The sequence below is a fragment of the Lethenteron reissneri genome, chromosome 21 (assembly GCF_015708825.2).
Source record: "Lethenteron reissneri isolate LAM-NWPU_2019-01 chromosome 21, ASM1570882v1, whole genome shotgun sequence".
Taxonomy (NCBI): Eukaryota; Metazoa; Chordata; class Hyperoartia; order Petromyzontiformes; family Petromyzontidae; genus Lethenteron; species Lethenteron reissneri.
Genome location: NC_083799.1, coordinates 3,626,612 through 3,645,688, shown reverse-complemented (window position 1 = coordinate 3,645,688; position 19,077 = coordinate 3,626,612). Strand labels below are relative to the sequence as shown.

At 42.4% G+C, this 19,077-nt stretch overlaps 1 protein-coding gene across 30 annotated transcripts in view; it reads left to right on the top strand.

Moving 5' to 3' along the window:
* The first annotated feature begins 1,075 nt into the window (after positions 1–1,075).
* CLASP1 (cytoplasmic linker associated protein 1) overlaps positions 1,076–19,077 on the top strand; it is a 78,442-nt gene continuing 60,440 nt past the window's right edge. For 7 of the 30 annotated variants that reach the window (XM_061555482.1, XM_061555480.1, XM_061555481.1 and 4 more), the window contains exons 1-8: positions 1,078–1,298; positions 2,312–2,810; positions 6,831–6,909; positions 11,159–11,262; positions 11,861–11,952; positions 14,791–14,866; positions 16,036–16,133; positions 18,941–19,011. In XM_061555482.1, the coding sequence (XP_061411466.1) occupies positions 2,619–2,810; positions 6,831–6,909; positions 11,159–11,262; positions 11,861–11,952; positions 14,791–14,866; positions 16,036–16,133; positions 18,941–19,011 (712 nt within the window). In that variant the 5' untranslated portion in view covers positions 1,078–1,298; positions 2,312–2,618. Of the gene's footprint in view, positions 1,299–1,453; positions 1,892–2,311; positions 2,811–6,830; positions 6,910–11,158; positions 11,263–11,860; positions 11,953–14,790; positions 14,867–16,035; positions 16,134–18,940; positions 19,012–19,077 lie in introns of those variants that run through there. The other 23 variants (XM_061555496.1, XM_061555495.1, XM_061555493.1 and 20 more) reach the window with 13 other exon arrangements.

The window sequence follows — 19,077 nt, the reverse complement described above, 5'->3', positions numbered from 1 at the left end:
ATAAGTCGAATCAGTCCAGTTATCCACTTAAACCAAGTTCTGCTGTATTCAGACAGATATCCGAATGTAAGCATATATAAAATAAAAACTCAATACATTGGTCATGAACACCACCCGACAATCATAAGTATAGGCTATACTACAATTGCTCTTCTCTCTGAAAGAGGACCTTTGCCCAAAACATCGGCCTTGTACAATATATAATGTATTTTGTGTTGAAAGGCAAGTGATCGAGAATGTGGCAAGTTTTTTTTTCTTTTATGCCTATTTACGTTTTATTTAATGTTACTCACATTTTTTGCATCTTACATTTTGTAAAACATTTACTTTATTATACTTCGACGTGGCAATTAAGGAACCCATTCAGTGTGAATATAATTTAGTGTATTGCAAGGAGTTTACACATTTTCTCGCCAATGACACCCTACCCATCAACCAGGACCTCAAAAATGTCCCAATTTCCCCTTCACTGATCCTGGAATATCACCCAGTAACGCGAACGTAAAGAATAAACACCTCATTCGAGACCCAAACATTGCAACCTCCTGGCTCTGACATTCCTCGAAGACACTGGTAGTTAACCATCAACCGCATGCGCACATCTCCATCGTGAATGTAAACTAAAAGACAACACGCCACAGCGGTGCGATTGTGGCCATGCAACGCAAACTAGGGGACAATATTATAGTGAACCATTGTATGATAATTGTTTTTTTATCCTTTTATCTGGCAACAAAACTGACCCCTTTTTTTGCAAGGAGTCATGTTTGCATTGACCACAATACCTGCAGTCGGAATGCAAACAAAAAAACATAACTCTGGAAAATGAGGTTCCAATGGTGAACCATTGTAGGAGAAGCAAAAGTAAAACTACACGAATTCTCACTCTCTCTCTCGAAGCCCTCTCGTGTCTCGCAGCAGACCTCGACGTTGGCATTGAGCTCCTTAACACATTGCTGCTGTTGCTGCTGCTGCCATCATGCGCAAGAATAGAATAGTGTACTGCATGGCAAGAACGTACTCACCCTAATACTTACAACCTAAAACAGCTCTTACGTTAACCCAACAGTGGGATTGAATTACCACCAATTTTTTTCGTCAATCCACTGCGGTAATGGGTGAACAGTTGTATATGGTTGTACGTTACTAACTTTAGTTTAATATTACGTACCGCATACACTTGTTACTGTGTTACTATATACTGCTAATAATAAGAATATTTTGTATTTAATTGGTGGTGGTGGAGGAGGAGGGAGGAGAGGGCAGTGACGCACGGTCTCATGGCGCCGCCACGCGAGGTGAGTTGCCCCCGGGGTCTCGGGCAGAGCAAAACTACCACGAAAAGTCGCCAAAGTGGCGCTGGAGCGGCCGGTTTCGTGCCAGAGACGTCGACAAAGGCGGCCACGAGCGTGCCAGTCTATTGCCGGGGCGCCGCTAAGCCGCCAATTTTAAACTTTGTCGCCGTAACGCGCGACGAGCGAGGATTTTTTTTTATTTTCGCGGGGGGTGTGGTGCTTGACCGGTCTCGCCTGGAAATTGCGCCGCAGCCTGGCGCTAGGCCTCAGGCGGGGCAGCGCGGCGGCGATCGCCTCCCCCTTAAAGAAAGGAAATAATTTTTTAAATCGTTATTTAATGTCAATTATATATTTTCTTAAAATAAAAAAAGTCTTCGTGCTTTAACATCGGGGCAGAATTAGCAATTTTTGTTGAAAACATCGAGATTTCCGGAGCCCGTTTGCGTAACTTTCACGCCGAGTTAATTTTGTTGAACAAAAAAAAGTGGAAAACTGTGGAGCCGGGTGAGGGGAGGCCTGGTCCGAGGTGGCAGCGTCAAATGTTTTAACGTGAGACAAAGCGGGACGGCGAGCGATACAACACGGCAACGTTTAGGGTGTGTTGATTTGTTATTTGTTCAATAAAAGTTCCGTCATTTCTATTACATAGGGCGGCAGCCAATTTCTTGGCAGCGCTGTCCCCATGCCTCGCATTGTTCGACGCCACGGGGTTTGCGTTGTGCAGCGTTGTGCCTCGTTATTTGTAACATTTGCCACTTTACAGTGGGGGGCACTTTGTGGCAACAGCTGCATACTTTCTGGGGCCTCGGTAAACCATCGAAAAGCAACTTAAAGCGAAAGACGACGCGGTGGTGTTGACCTCAAGTAAACGTGGGGCGTAAGTTTACGACGCGAGCTGTAATTGCTTCTCTCCGTCGCACAGAGAGGAGGAGGGTGACCGCCCTCGTTTTGCTGTTCGTAGCCGTCGTTCTCGTCCTCTTTGCTGACAGCCTTGGTCTCTGTTTATGTCCACACAGTTCTGCTTGTCCAGGAGCTGACGGGAGGATGTGCTGCGTCCCGTTCACACGCGACAACAACGAGGCCGCATGCTTGAACATTCTTGGAGAGCTGTGAAGACGTTCATCTCAAAGCCATTAAAGAGGGCTTCTCGACTCGGATGTCCAGAAAACCAGAAGTTTTCCCCCCCTTCTCTCTCCACTTCTTGTCGGAACGTTTTAGATCGGAAACCATCTTCAGATTCAACGACAAAAGCAGGAATTGAAGCAAAAAAAAGGGACCGGTAGTTTCTGTGTCGTCTTATAAAGAATCTAGTGGAGACAAACAATGGAGCAGAACATGGAGTATTTCTTGATGCAGGTCATGCAGAAGGATGTCAGCAAGCGACTGCAGACTGGGCAGGAGTTGGTGGACTACCTCTCAGATCCTGTGCGATCGTGGGATGTGGAGCAGGACCCATCGCTCCTGGACCGTATGGTGGACGGACTGACCGGCTGGGTTGGATCAAGCAACTTTAAGGTCAGTTTTTGAACAATTCGCAGTGCCACGTGTTGTTGAAACAAAACATTATGTCCAGCTTGGGACATCTTCGGTGTCAAATAGTGGGGGTGATTGCTAACGTGTCCTATCAGCCAAAGTGAAAGCGATGTTGCCTGTTGTTACTGTACCTCTCACCAAGGGGTTGTTTTCCCCAATTCGTGGCTTGATGCTAAGATGATAGACAGGCCCTCGAGGTGTATAGAGTTGATGGACTTGTTTAGAAAAACGCTGACGTACCTTTCTTTTCAGAGTGTGAAGAACACTTGCTTATAATAGCCATGAAACGTTGAACTGATTGATTGTTAATGTGTCGATTAATTCAAGGTGAATCGTGGTTTTCCATTACATATTCCTTTTTGGCTTTTGTCTCATAGGCACTGAACCAACTTTCAACCATCACAAGTGGCCCGTTGTGTTGCAATGTTATATTTTAAAGAGTTAAAACAAGCAATACTTGCGTTTCATTTGCCACTGAATGTTATGCACCAAAAAGTCTCCTTTCAACTATAATTTTGCACATTCTTTAAAAATCATTCTGTAAGCGATACATATTACAGACGACCACATGCCTTTATATGGAAATAGCTCATTTGCAAAATCCTCACTTTAAAAAACCATCTTTCCTGAGCAAGGAAACTCGTACGTACATGTTCTAGATTTCATCAACCAGTTATTGCTGTTACTTGAAAAATAACCATTCCTTAATGCTTGAATGTAAGAAGCTGATTTACTAAGGATTATGCCGGACTGCCTTAGGGGAGCTAATCCCTCAGTCCTGCCCTGATCAGCTGTATAAGCTTTCGAGCAGTTCTCTAATTGCATTCCTAGTTGCTTATGTCATTGCTACTTTAGAGTACGTTTTGTGAAGCTGCCCAAAGTCGTATACAGTACGGTATGTCCATCTTTTTAAATGTAAAATATTTCATCGCCAACGTAAACCGAGGTGTAAAACTGTGATAATAATGTAATGCTGTACAAATTGCGAAAAATACCACGCTGCGAATGTGCAATGGACCAAAATGCCCACGGTACAGTACTGTATAGTTTTGTAGGTAAGTATTCTCGGTGAACTGATCTGGTGACTCCCAATTTAGCCGAGTGACCGAGTTTGACATGCCATGCCAGCTGAACCCATTTGACATGTGCTGGTCACAGGGCTGCTGAAGAAGAGAGGAACGGCTGTGGCAGCTTTTGTCGTACATTTTTTGCTGATTCCATACTTTTAATTTCCATTGCTGTCCCTTGGCCCTTTGTACATTGTATTTGGCGGTCGAGGGTCTGTGGTGCTCGGTAAACGTGCGCAAGAGACATGCTTCAGTGAATGTTTGAGGTTTTGAGTTAATATATATTTAACAACTGGAATGGTACCGCAGATACAGTAGTAGTTGTGCCTGTTCGTACGGCACTCTGCAGCTGCTTGGCATCCAATGCAGCAGCGTGTAACTAAACGGATTCATAAGATAGGGTGTACTTTTTGGTAACTTTTTCATTTGCTATGGGCTGTTATTCTGTCACATGCAAGCTCGTCCATGAAATTGTGAAGTCATTGAAGTGCTCAAAACAGTGTAGTTCATTTCAAGAACATATGATGGCACCTCACTCTAGAAATTACGAAATATACATTTTCCACATTAATCTCAGCAGTATACATTTTGTAAGTTTCAACGACACAGTGTTGCATCAAGCCAATGTGTATGCTCATTTAATGTATCGAAAACTGGGTTTAGAAAAAAAGAAGTCGAATAAAAAATGTCCTGTCTTTATGAGCATAATTTGAGTAACTTATCAATTTTTCGAAACAAACCTATTTCTATCTTGATATGAAGGTTTTGTGACTGCAGGAATTCATACTCTTTAGTTCTTTCGGTAAAGTCACGTAGGTAGAAAAAATAATAGATCACGACAACCATCTTCACCTGAAGACGGTTGCTTGTGTGGCGATCGAAACGTCGTGATCTATTATTATTTCTACCTATGTGACTTTACCGAAAGAACTAAAGAGTATGATAACCTATTTCTCTTTAGCCGCCAAGCGCAGTGATGTAGGATCAAACACCCCCCATGACAGACGTGGTGTGGGGAGACCTTCATCCAGCAGTGGGTGGACAAAGAGTAGAAAATAATTGCGTAATACTAATATTTGCTGAATTCATATACTGTGCTTCATGCGTTTTACAGCAGCTTCCCAATTCTAACTCTAATTGGATTGCATCAGTGCATGTTGCTCATTTTGACTTTAAACTTGTTCATCATCAACCACGCTGTCCACTGCTGGATGAAGGCCCCTCTAAGTAATCGCCATCCTTCACGGCCTTGTGTTGCTACAATATATCTTAACTATGAACTGGCCACATCGTTGCATCTCCTTAGTGGATATTTTATTGATTGTTTCCTCTTGGCTGCAACTATCATCAGTCTTGACAAATGGCCCTCATCGCTCCTAACAATTCCACTTACCTTTACTCCCACTCAATATTACGTCTCTAATTCTCATTTGTTCTCTGATCCATGTTTTCATTTTACTATCTCTCACTGTATGATACACGTGCATGTTATCTTGCTTGTGTTCCTTTTTCATCGTCCATGTTTCCGATCCATGTGATAGCATCTAATGTGAACTGATGCAAAACATTCTTATTACATTTGTATTAGTCAAGTTTATCTGAAGCCCAATATTGCAGCCTTTATTATGTTCTTCAAAAATTTCCTGTCATTAATCCAGGAATGACTGTCCTTAGCATGTCTGAGATGATAACGAATTAGGCACATTAACCTCCTCTCTCACTTATATATTCTTTGTTCACTAGGTGATTGGGAACAGACTAATGGGTAATGTAGAGGTGAAACGTTTTATATTTATATTATTTTATTATTTCCCTTCTACGTGACTTTACCGAAAGAACCAAGAATATAGGTGAATCATTGTTTTCCGCAATCGACTACATGCATGCTATCAATCAGATCCTGGAAAATACGTGATATAATGTTACGTGAATTAATGTATGTTGAACGTTTTTGCACCTTACATAGCCAATCGTGCTAATCGGAGATGCTATGTGAATAGCATCTAAATGCAACCACATCTCTAGATGCTGTACAGAATAAGTTGGCATTTATTTTAGTGAGAAAGAGGCAGTCGGACACCGGCTGAGGAAAATGGATGAGAAATAATCTTCATCGACTTAAGCTTGTGGGGCTGTGCTCGTTTTGCAAGACTACAAGTGCATCTTTGTTGTGGCCTACAGAGACTTATGGCATTCATTTTGAAAAACTTTTAGCTAAAAATAAAAATTATGAACATGTGAGTTACTTGTCACCCAAAGCAATTTAAAGTTTGATCAAAGGTCCAGTGTTTTACTGCCTTATTGACCAATCACGTGTAGTGTTTCATAGTCACTGACTGTTGTTTTCATTATGGCAAACACTTTCCTATTCAGTATGTTTGCTTAATATTCACCACATTGCAAGTACTAATTCCTCGGCATTGCCACCTTGCAAACTGTTACACCGATTAATCCTTCTTGTCAAATTATCGTGCATTTTTCATTATTCTATGACGATGGCCTGGCATCATGCAGCATTATGGTAGGAGAGAAAGTGCATTCTCATGGCTGCTGACCGATAACTGGGACATTACTTAGCATTTTATATATATATCTGAGAACACTTGCTCTTCATGGTGAATTGTAAAACAAAATGTAGAATCTTCTTTTGCAAAGCTGCTGTCCTTTGCATTGTGCTGTATCCCATACATATTCTCCATGTCATTTATTATTACGTCAAAGTACAGTACTCAATTTAACATCAAAAGTATGTTTGAGGTGTTTTTGATGGAGCGAATTTTGCCACAATTAATATGCACCTGTTTCCACAACAACACAGTTGGTAAATGTTGCATTGAGGTAGTTTACATGCATGAACACAGTGGCAAATTGACCATAGCCTTAAATGTTCAACAAGCATATGCAGGCCATTACAGATTGTTTGGCATTCCCCCAGGTGTCCCTGCTTGGCCTAGAGGTGCTGGGGGCCCTGGTGGATCGCTTGCAGGATCGATTCAAGATGCATCTGGGCACAAGTAAGTCATAAGCATGCAACCTCTCACCATAACTTTGACTTTCTTTGGCTTTTGTTGGTCATTGTTAACGACAGATTGTGAATTATAAGCAGGATGATTGGAAGAAGAATTGACTTTACCCTTTCTGGCAATAACACAGGTGTTAAGATGTTCAAACACCAAATAGGCAACCTATTGCAAGGCATAAAGTCTGCATTAACCACATGCTTGTGGTAAAATATGCAAACAAACGTGCACTGATAATATGCAATCGGTGACTATTTAGTGTTTGAACATCTTAACACCTGTGTTATTGCCAGAAAAGGGTGAAGCCTATTCTTTTGATCATATGGATACTGGCAAAAAGGTTCTGTCGATATAAGCAGGATGTTTTGATTGATGCATGTCAAGGCTACGATTTGCGAAATTATTGTGTACCATACTGTAACTTTAGCCTTTCAACACAAGCACAATTTCCAAAAGCCCGATGCTATTTTACTACATCATGTCGATTTATTATCTGACTAAATATGTTCTTTGAAAAATCACCAGTTAAAAAATAACGTGCGATTTTACCGAGTATGAATCCTTGCAGTCACGAAAGCTTCAAATCTAGAATTGCATCATTTACTTTTGTTAAAACTTCAGCATTGTGTGCAGGGACCAATCTCCTCTGACCTGCAAAGATATTTTGCATAAAGTTAGCTGAACAGTACCAACAATATAATTATAACGAGAACGGAAATGGGGTCAACACAACCCTTGTGTGTGTGTGTATTCCCATCAGTGTGTTCATATTGTATACTAGCTTCTTTGTCCCGTCCTAGGACGGAAGCTGTAATATTTACAAAAAAATCGAGCAGAGTTTAATTGTATCTTGTGTAAATTTGATGGCAGTGAATCTTGCACGAAACTATGTCATAAAACACTTCACTTAATGTCACTGTAGCACTGTATATAACTGACCTTCAATTTGTTCAAATTCACTGCTCTGATACTTTATTCTCTTCTGCTTTCGGTCGCTGGGGTTGAAATAAATTGGAAATCGATGCAATATGTGGAAAATCACCGAGAAAGGTCTATTATACCATAATGTAGAAGCATAAATTAGACTTACCTTTTGTCTCAAGTGCTGAAGAAATAAATAAAGACACCAAATCCACTTTGTTGCTGCGTAGAATTATTGATTGCAATCACTATCAATGAAGAAACGTCAAACTTAAAGCGAATTTGCGTGAGTGTAAAAATACACCCGCTCATGATTATTAATGAGGGGGGTGGGCCTCTTTTGCAGTGACGTCACGTACGGATGTAGCACTGCTGCGTATATTTTTGACTTTCTGTAAAGAAACGTCATATTTGAAGCGACTTTGCGAAAAAAATATATCTTTCCACTCGACCTTATCCTGCGTGAGTGTAAAAATCCACCCGCGCATGATTACTTTATTATTAAAGACGGGGGGGAGGGGGGTGCGGCATGTGGAGTGACGTCACACGCGTTATACACATTTTTGGGCAATTATAGTAGTAATACATTGTCACTTCTGAAAAAGAGCTATATGGTACCATTCTTTTTTAATCCGTTTGAGCAAGTCACGTCTATGTTCTGGTGTTGGGTGAGTGTAGATATGATCCATAGCTCGGAGACAATCCAGGGCAGGATGTCGCGTCATGGGGCGCAGCAGCAGGGTTGACATCATCCTCAGAGCTATTGTACTTAAGCTGCCGAAATCGCCCACAGCTGTTGTAGTGTCATAGCAGGGGACTTTACTGAACTAACATTTAAACAAAACATATTTGTACATTAAAAAAAATCCGAAAAGTTTAACAAATATAGATGTATTGTTTTGAGTAGGTGTGCCTGGTAACTGCATTAATTTCAATGAATAATTTTATAAGCATAAATCTTGAGAAGCAAGCTCAGACACGGTTTGATTTAAATTTTTGTGCTGTCATCGTCACCTTGTGAAGTTTCATATCTCAGAAACCAAAATACATTACCTGTAAAGCTACTGGCTTGAATTTGACACCTTCGGCTCCGCTAAACATTCATCTTTCAACACTATCAGCAGACCGTGATATGAATATAATAAATATATTTTCACAGAATTCACTTGCATTTTTTACATTCTGCATGCGGTAGAATTAATTAACACACGGCCGTCGTTGGCTGATAGAGCATTGTAGTACAGTTTGTTATTAATGTTCGGTCTGGCTCGTTTAGCATGACTCAAGTGTTGTCACTCTATACAGAAGACTGTCAGCTAAGCTTCAGCTGCCAAGACTAATAAAACTATGATAGAAACAGTGGCATGCCGTCTACACCTCACCACACCCTGCCCCTCCTCCCTCCCCTTGGGCTTGTACCCCTAGCTGCCTTCCTCTTGCACGCCTCTGCTTAATGGGCAGCACACACTGGGATAGTCGTTGCATAAATCAGATGGAAGATGTGCTTGTCATGGAGGAAATATGTCACTGGCAAGCTATGGTGGTGTCAACAACTTCTAGGTGTGGAACTTTGTGGTCTTCAGAGCATATTTTGAAAATTCACGAATGCACTCTCAAAGTATTAGATCGTGTTTCAGATACTCTTGCCAATGTATAAATAGGTAATGATTTTTTTTAACTCCACTGCAATTCTCAGTCCAGGCATCGTTTTGATTCCTACTAAGAATCGTGCTAGCATTTTAAACCTTGTATGCACGGGAGCAACAGGGGGAGCACATGAGTTGCTTTCATTTCGCGATCATTCACTGTATTGTCCCTGGAAAACACATTCTTGCGGAGGGAGCTGGTAGGAACGTTAGGTTGCTCGGTCAATGGCCTGCAGGGTCAACGGCGGCGTGGTGTATTCCGCAAATATGCCCGACTGTGAGGGCGGGCACAAGCCGGCGTGAGTAGGTTAAACGTTGAGTTTTATAAGGGCACCACGGGGTGACCAGCCCCTCCCCTCCCACCCAGCCCCTCCCCACCCTCCCCTCCCCACCCAGCCCCACCCTCCCCACCCAGCCCCTCCCCACCCTCCCCTCCCCACCCAGCCCCTCCCCACCCTCCCCTCCCCACCCAGCCCCTCCCTCCCCACCCAGCCCCATCCTCCCCACCCAGCCCCTCCCCACCCTCCCCTCTCCACCCAGCCACATCCCTCCCCACCCAGCCCCTCCCCTCTCCACCCAGCCACATCCCTCCCATGTTTGGATGCACGACAGACGGACACAATAATCCCCTGTGGGCTGGTGTAACCAGGAGGTTCCTACCAGTATCATGCATGTAGTACATGGTGAGCTTGTATGATCAATATGATGTCATGTTCTGTCGGGTTGGGTCCTGTATGCCTCGGGATAATTACTGTACACCGTATTATATAGAATTTTATGCAAAACATAAACATGTAAATGCCAAGTCATTGAGGCACAAGGTACTGTGTACCTTTAACAGTGATGTCACACCTAATGTTTACACATGTATTCTAAAAAATATGTTGGATGACGAGCAGGCAGGTTTCAGTTTTCTCTTCCTGTCGACTTAACGTCAAAGTCACAAGGCGTTACTCGTGCTGCTGCACGTGAATACGTTTGCTCCCATGCCTCTCTCTTGCACTGTTTACATGGCGGATGCAGAAAGGTTATAAATAGTCTTCGACCGTCGCCCTACAATATATTGAGCATGTGACATTGCACTTTCAATCCTCGTATCTTGTTACTGGTTTTGGACAGCTGATAACTGCTGAGTCTACTTTGGAAAACGATCATGTAGGCCTTCCTACATATGTATATATACACACAAAATGACATGTGCTTATTAAGGCCAACAATAAATAGGGGGAAGTATGGCAAGGATCATGCCCTTTGCCTCCTTGTTGCTGATTTTTTACACACTGCACAAAGTGCTAATTTTAGCCCAAGTTAACCAAGAGATGCCCCGGACCTGTTCTGATACCACTCGCCACTAATTCGAGCTATGGCTTGGAATCAAACTCAAGTCTTTGGGTTCATAGAGCAATGCACTCACCACTACACCACTACACCACTACTCCTTTTATACCCTCCCATCTATCCTAAAATGTAAACTAAATTCGTATAAATTTATGAACGCCATGTAATTTGTGTACTTTTTTTTATTTTGAGCATATTTGTTAATATGTTGAACGCATCAACTTTTGAAATTTTCAAAACTTTATATATTTAAACTGATGGGTTTAATATGATATGACCAAATGTGCCAGGAAGGGTAGTGCTCATAGCTATTGGTGCATTGTGTCTTTACTCTTCAGTCCTGCCGTCCTTAATCGACCGGTTTGGAGATGCAAAGGATCAGGTCAGGGAGGCAACTCAAGGTCTCCTCCTTAAGGTCATGGACGTTGCAGCACCACCACAGGTAAGAGGCGATCTATTGCCAGGCACTGTGATCAAAATGAAATTTTGAGGACTGAACCAAGTGTGCTTATCTCTCAACTCATTGTGCACCATTGTGTAGGATTTGTGGATGATAAATCAATAAATAAGCTCGAGGTTGGCTATTTATCTATCAACTTATGCACCTTCTAGACTAATGTTTTCCAGTAAAAAATATAAACAGGCAAGCCATGAATTGGTTTTGACTCTCTGATGATCATCTTATTCATGTGTACCCCTGTTGGCCTTCCTGAGTCAATAGTGGAAATTTCAGTAAACCTATAGCAGAGACCAGTATTACAACTACTGTTGATTTCCCACGAAAGGAATGAGTCTACTTTGTCTGGGAATTTAAATCATGACTCGTGATATCTTGCATGCTGCTCCTACTTAACTATATCAAAACTGTTATGTGACACACAGATGTGTAAGTGAAAATATGAATGCATCAAGTTGCATTTAATTTTAAAAACATAAGTGACAGTTTTAACTTGTAATGGTACTAGCATAATAATTAATATTTCTATGTTAGCATAATAATATAATACTTGTGTGATGTCTGCTGTTATTTTTGTTCACAGTTTGTTTGGGAGCGGTTGTTGGGAGCGTTTAAGCATAAAAACTTTCGCACACGAGAAGGAGTCTGCCTGTGCCTCAGCGCCACCATCAACAAGTAAGGTTATTGGCGTGAAATAATATAGGGATTTTATGTGAGATGTGCCTGGCACGAAGCTCAAAACACTGCTGAGTTTGCACCTAAGAACCTGACATGCCCTGCATCTATCATTAATTTATTTAAATATAGTGGTGCATCTGCACAAATCACAAAAACCCAACACATTAATGAATAACAATCCCTAAATAAATATATCACATGTGATATTGCAGGCAGTGTACCTTTTGAAAGGATTTATGTCAGCAGTGCTGCTAAGGCAGGGAGTTATCAAGGTTTGAGATGGGTGTAGCCCAAGGGTCAGTGGGCGGAGCTAGAGCTGAAATTTGCATGTGAATGTAAGATCGGGTAAATCTTGACAAACGAAGCTGTAGGGGTGGCTATTGTATTGTGAGAGATTAGCATGTCAATGTAAGAGAGATTAGCATGTCAATGTCAGAAATGTGCTTGTAAATGTAAGCTCGGAGAGAGCTCGGAAAGAGCCATCGCCACATGGAGGTGGAAAAGGATGGCAAGCCGCCATTTACTAACACAGCTAACGGTGGCTGTGTTAGTGAATGTAACTCAGGGAGTCGAAAATAACTGCTCACATAGGTAGGTAGGAAGGGAACAACACAGCCAGTTATGACCTAAGCTGGTTAATAACGTCCTTCCAATGATTGCTCAGTTTGTACCCATTTTCTCGGTTGAAAGTGTGTCGGTTTTTAAATTTCTGGATGGCTTCATGAACGAATCTTTGCTGATAGCCAGTGGGTTTGTAGAGTACCTTCGTCTTGGAAAAATAAATTTCGTGTGAGCCCACAGCGTTAAAATAATGATCAGCCACGGCTGAGGTATTGGTCCTACCGTGTTTCAGATCTGCCTTATGTTCACGAACCCGGTCCAAGACATGTCACTTAGTTTCCTCAATGTAACTGCTGCCGCAGACACAGCTTAGTTTGTAGACACCGGGGTATTGCATGTCAGGGATCACATCCTTCACAGATAGGATCAAATCACGAATTGTATGTACTGTGTTGAATCGTACCTGGATCTTGTGTTTGTTCATGACTTGGGAAATTTTTTGGTGACCCCTGCTATGTATGGCAAGGTGATGGTTTTGATTGGGTCCTCAGATGGTTCTTTCCCAACGGTTGGGGTGATAGCTTTACGGATTGTGTTGTCTGAATATACATTCTTCTTGAGTGCTTGGTGTACGTGTTCCAGCTCACTGGCTAGGTGGTGATTGTCGGAAATACAACGAGCTCTATGGTGTAGAGTTTTGATGAGGGAATTCTTCTGGGATGGATGGTGGTGGGAGTCAGGTTTTGATTGCTGGGTGTATGAAATTGATGTGGTTGAAGTAATGGTCCAGAGCTGGTAGGCCACGTGGGCAGATGACGAACGTGTCATCTACGTACCTCTTCCACAAGGACGGACGTAGAGTGGATGCCTGGATGGCATTTGTCTCAAATTTCTCCATGAAAACATTGGCTACAACTTGAGATGAGGGAGAACCCATTGGGGTATCTTCAACTTGTTTGTAGAATGTTCCATTCCAGGTGAAATAAGTGTTGGTGAGGCAGTGTCTAACCAGGGCCGGTACATCAGAATTCAGTCCTTGTTGGACCAAATGTTTAATGATTGTGAAGTACCGGTGAAGACGCTTGACGCCGAGGTTGAGGCACACGTATATTTATTTCACGATACGACAGTGGGCAGATACACACTCGAGGGGGTATCGGCCCCCTCACCCGTATAACTCGGGATACACCCCTAGCTAACTCTGTCCTAGCCCCGAATCCTCCACTAATGGGCTAGGAGAGGCTAACTGGCCCGACATTGGTAAGTCGGGCCCGGTACCCGGAGTTCCAGACCAGCTCTTACAAGAGCACCGGCTCTGGCTTTCGGGACCACGCCGCTGGCTCAGTCCTGTCCGGCCCTGAAAAGGACATCGAACCAGGGGAGTCCAGGGCTCTATCTAAGACGTCTTCAGTCTTGTTCCCTTAGCTTAAACATAACTGACTCGAGCCCTTTGAACATCCCCTTTTATACCCAACCCCTCCCTGAGGGGTGGGGCCCCGGGGGATCATAACGTTCGAACCAGCCCCCCCCAGGGTGTCTGGCTCGGACGTCGTAGAGGGCACCTCCTCGTGCACTTACGTAGCCCCGCCCACTGTGTTTGTTTTCCATAGGCTGCCATGCATAACGGGCCCTCTCTTTAACACCCCTACAATTGCAATGGTGTCAGGCACAGGAACTTTAGTAAACAAAGATACCACATCGAAACTGACAAGCAAATCACCTGGAGATAGTGAGATGTCCTTAATTAGAGATACCAAGTGAGCTGAGTTAAGTACAGCTGAGATGGTCTTCCCAGTGAATGGTTGCAAGGTCTCAGACAGAAATCTGGCCAGTTTGTAGTGGGTGAGCTAATGGTGGAGACGATAGGACGGAGTGGTGTACCTTCTTTATGGATTTTTGGTAAGCCATAAAATCTGGGTGGTCTAGCAGCAGAGGGTTTTAAGGAAAGCCACGATGTGGTATTAATGATGGCAGCTATGCCAATGATGGCAGCTATACCTAAATCAATAGAGATCCTGGTTACGAAAACCAAAATATCATCACTGATTCAACATCTTTAATCGAACCAACCATCTGTAATGGCACCTGTTGCTATGCCTAAAAATTCCAGAACCTCTTGAACAATATATGTTGCATAGCAACGTTTCAGAGGTGTATAAAATACATCACTAATAAGTCAGTGTTTTGTGTTGGCCTGGTATTTGGGAATATAAACACTGCGTTGCCATGGTTTTATTCTCAGATGTTTATTGTTTTATGTTTTACTCATTGCAGGTTTGGTGCCCAGTGTCTGACCCTCAGCAAGATTGTACCTCACATCTGCATGTTACTGGGAGATGCTAATGGCTCGGTAAGTGTGCTATGCACATATGAAGGATGTAGGCTTTTGCATCATACTTTAACTTATTACGTAGGTTTTCACAGCCATTCTTATTATTAGTCATTGATTTTTTGGTTTGGTCCCAATGATTTGACCTAATTTATGTCGCTCAGACCTTCATCCGACACAGCCAGACATTTGTTGCCACGTTTACAAGTGCTTAACACGCCAATTGTTCTTGTGTGAGCTCACCGGTAAGTGAAATAACAATTCTCATAATCAAATTTAGCCATTTGATATGACGTGTCATTTCAAATTACGTCAAACATCATCAGGACAAGATACAGCAAGTCAGAATAATCCAGGAAACCAGCATAACTCTGTAACCTGACCCAAAGTCTTAAACAGAATAAAAATAGAATATATTAATTTGTAAGGACTAATATCTAGTTTAAATCTTATTGGTTGATCTTGTGAGGTTGTGACTCTTACTTTTGAGCCGGGTCAGGTTAAAAGGTTTGTCTGACTTCCTGAATTGTTATGCTGGCTCCCTGAAACTTGTCCTGAGGATATTTGATGAAACGATAATTGGCATGTTTAATGCTTGTATACTTGACAATTAAATTGTTTGGCTGTGTTGGGTGGCGGAGGGTCTAATGATACAAATTTTGTCATATCATCACATGGCCTGATCCAAAAAAAAACATATGAATTATCAGCCTTTTTTGTTCAGAATTTGTAAAACTAAATGTGCAATAACACGAGAGATGTATGTGCAAACGTCTCAGTAACTGTAGATACCTAAGTAGTTATTGTTTACCCATGAAGCTCGGTTTTAACGTCATGTTGTAAATGATGATACAATGCAATTGTTTTATGTGGCCTTCGCAATTTTCCATTTGCTTATATTTTATTATCAGAATGTTCATCTCTTATATTTTATTTTTTCATAGTCCACATGAATTCGTCATCATCAGTCACGAGCCATTGCTAGTTGAAGGCATTGCTCTGCTAGCTGTCTTTGGATTAATCCAATGTATTATTAATCTGCACCTCTTTGGATGATTCAGTTCTTATGATATTGAGTGATCGAGATAGGGCTAGCCTTATGTAAGAGGCAAGGCTGGAGGTACTTGTGGGTAGTTATGCTTGCTATTTATTGGCCACTGCTCTCCCTTTGTTGTTCCATCTGCACATAGGTGCGCGACGCGGCCACGCTGAGTCTGGTACAGATCTACCGGCACGTTGGTGAGAAGGTGCGTTTGGACCTCAGTCGCAAGGGCCTTCCTCAGCAGCGGTGCGTATCGCGTGCCATGTGGTGTATCGCGTGCATGGCATTCGCTGAAGCTGTATTAACGTGACAATGGGCGTGCTCCATCACGAGCATAAAAAACTGACTCGAGCCGACATTTATACGCTCGCATTCTGGCTCTGCTTCAAATTGACAAATTCACAATGAGCTTCCTTTAAAATTTGTTACTTTTGCTAAGGGATGATTATTTAAATCGGCTTTTCCAAACAAGTATAGTAAAATACTTTGCTTATGCTTACGCAAAGGTTTCTCGAAGCCTCGAGAAATCCTGTTTAGTTTTTGGTTAATTTGGTTGATTTGACCTGTGTTACATACAGTGTTAATTTCTGTTTTGAATATTGTTTGCATACATTCAACACAGCTGACACTCTGGATGACTGGTACACTCCATTCTGGCTGGAAAAAATCCAGCATGGGGCCTGCCATCCCCGGTGTCTGGCTGCTTCGTACCGCTCATTGTGTGTGTGTATACTTGTGGCATGAGCGTACATGGGGCTGACATGAACAGGGTAGGACTTGCTGTAATTTTGTAATAGGTCACAGGAAACACTGACCTTCACCTGCCTGGTTTGTTTTGGGTATTCATTGTCAAAACATCTGGAAACATGTATTTAACTATCACTACTGATAAGTGTTTTACTATAATTGTTCATATTATTCGCATGTACCCTGTCTTTAATATACATAACCATAATAATCTGTATCCAGTATATATATTTTTTATATGTAATTGTAATGGTATTTATGCATATAACCTGCATTTGCTATACATTGTCTTCTGACCTTGCTATCTGGAAGGTTGCTGCCCAGAGATTTCACACTGTATCTGGTTCTAGTAAGAGCTGACCAATGCAGCATTTGTAAAAGTTTGTCCTCAATTCCAGGCACAGGCAACGCCCCACATATGATTAACTGTGGCCAGTTTGATGAACAACCAGCATTTGCCTATGCCAGCGGCATACAGTAGATTACACAGTCATGTTCATTCAGCCCACTTAAAATATGATTTCTTTCCACCCTGTTTGCAAGTGGAGCGTATGTACGCTCATGAAAGGAGCATGCGATATCACATGCTTCCAATAGCCATCTTTGCTCATGGGTGGAAACTGCATGGGCAAAACAGGGAATCGGTTATTCTTTTGAAAATTCTAACTTGTTCTCGACGGAGTTTTTTTTTTATTCTGCATGAATCCAGATACTTGTATTCAGCCAAGTGCCCTTGAAATTATAACATAGTTCGGCTTAGAATTGATGGATTTGAAAGTATTTCGTATATTGTGGTTAACTTTATTTAAATGGCCATGTTGCTGAAAGCCAAAGGCAATATCCTGTTTTGGGTTGCTTGATAGAGACTATTGTACCAATTGCTTTGTATACACTGAAAGTAAAGCTCTGTTTTGATAACTAATCTGAAAAATAGTGAAGTTGTTTCCAAAGTGTTGCAAAATTATTTTAACTACATAATGAATAGTGTCTTCATTGAATCCACAGTTACATTGGCAGTGATTTAACATTCCCATGTTATTGGTTTGTGGTCAGCCCTTCTGGTCCCTCACCTATCCATAATGCATGGCTGTAGAATAGTAAGTGTTGCATGAATTATCCCCAGGAGGGTATTTTATTTGCTGTGTATACACTTGTCCACAAAATATTTCCTCTAAACAGGAGACTAAAAACAGATGCTATGAGACGCCTTGCTTGCACACCAACAAATAGATTTAGTGTTTTCTTTGTGTAAAACTGTGCTTTTGTAATGTTGTCTATGTCATTTGATGCTAATTGGAAGTAAGTAATCTTTACCAATTAATTTTCACTTGGACGAGGGGCCCGTCCAGTTGTATTATAGCTCAGAATCAAGTGAAATGTTAAATCCTGACAAAGCAAAAGGCAGGGTACTTGAGGTTGCTTTTCTCATCGCAGCACATTCTTACACAGCAGTTGGACTCACAGGACTTGGCATCACATGAACAGCTTCTTCCACGCAGTGCCGCAGGAGCTCATTAGTGGCAGGACAAACCTTATAGTAGGAAGCAACACAATAGCACAGCACAGCAGTGAAAAATTGGAACCAGTTTACTGGCCAAATGCTGCTTTCATTGTGCTTGCTTAATGTGTTTATCTGCGTCACAGGACGCAGTGTGGTAGCCACTTAAAATGGTGGCATCCTATCGGAATATGATTATAATTAAAATCTATTTTTATCTTGGAGCTCTCGAGAATTGTGGGTTCCATGCATAGTGATGCTGAAGCTTTTAGAACATGGTGTTACGATGCCAATGTTTCTATATGCCCTTTGTGTGTCCTGAATGCCTCCTGTGTTGTCGGTAAGAGTACAGTTGTAAATTCGCATGACAGCTAGAGAGGTTTTGTAATTACTTCGCACTAACGTGCATTCACCATTGTCGACCCCGCGAACGGAGCTGTTGCCGAAATAATAGTGGCTTCGCAGGGAAAAAAATACGTGACAAAATGACGAGGCGTCCGGGCTGTGTCACAGGTGTGCTGGCGCATGTGTGCGCGCGTGTGCTTGTGACCGGCATTCCAAGTGGAAGGAGGACTGCGTGAGCCAGGGGCTGTGGGAAGGGGCACAGTCGAGGGAAGGGGTGGGGGCGTTGCGTCGCGCAGGCTTATGTTTTATTCATGAGGAAATCTTTTCTCGTGTCATCGCTGCAGCTCTCTGCGTAGGCTGCACGAGCCGAGCAACCGTTGTGTGTTTACCTTGATCTTGTGCAGCGTTCATTCGGACGACCCATTCATATTGTCGTTTTTGTTATTGTGTATGTTCGTTGCAGGTTAGCTGCATTGTTTGACAAATTCGATGAGGTGCAGAAGTCTGGCAACATGATTGCTACAGCCACGGCAGGTGAGCACATTCGGTCTTCCTCTGCCCTCCCCCCACAGCTGTCTTGTGCCCCCCCCCCCCCCCCCT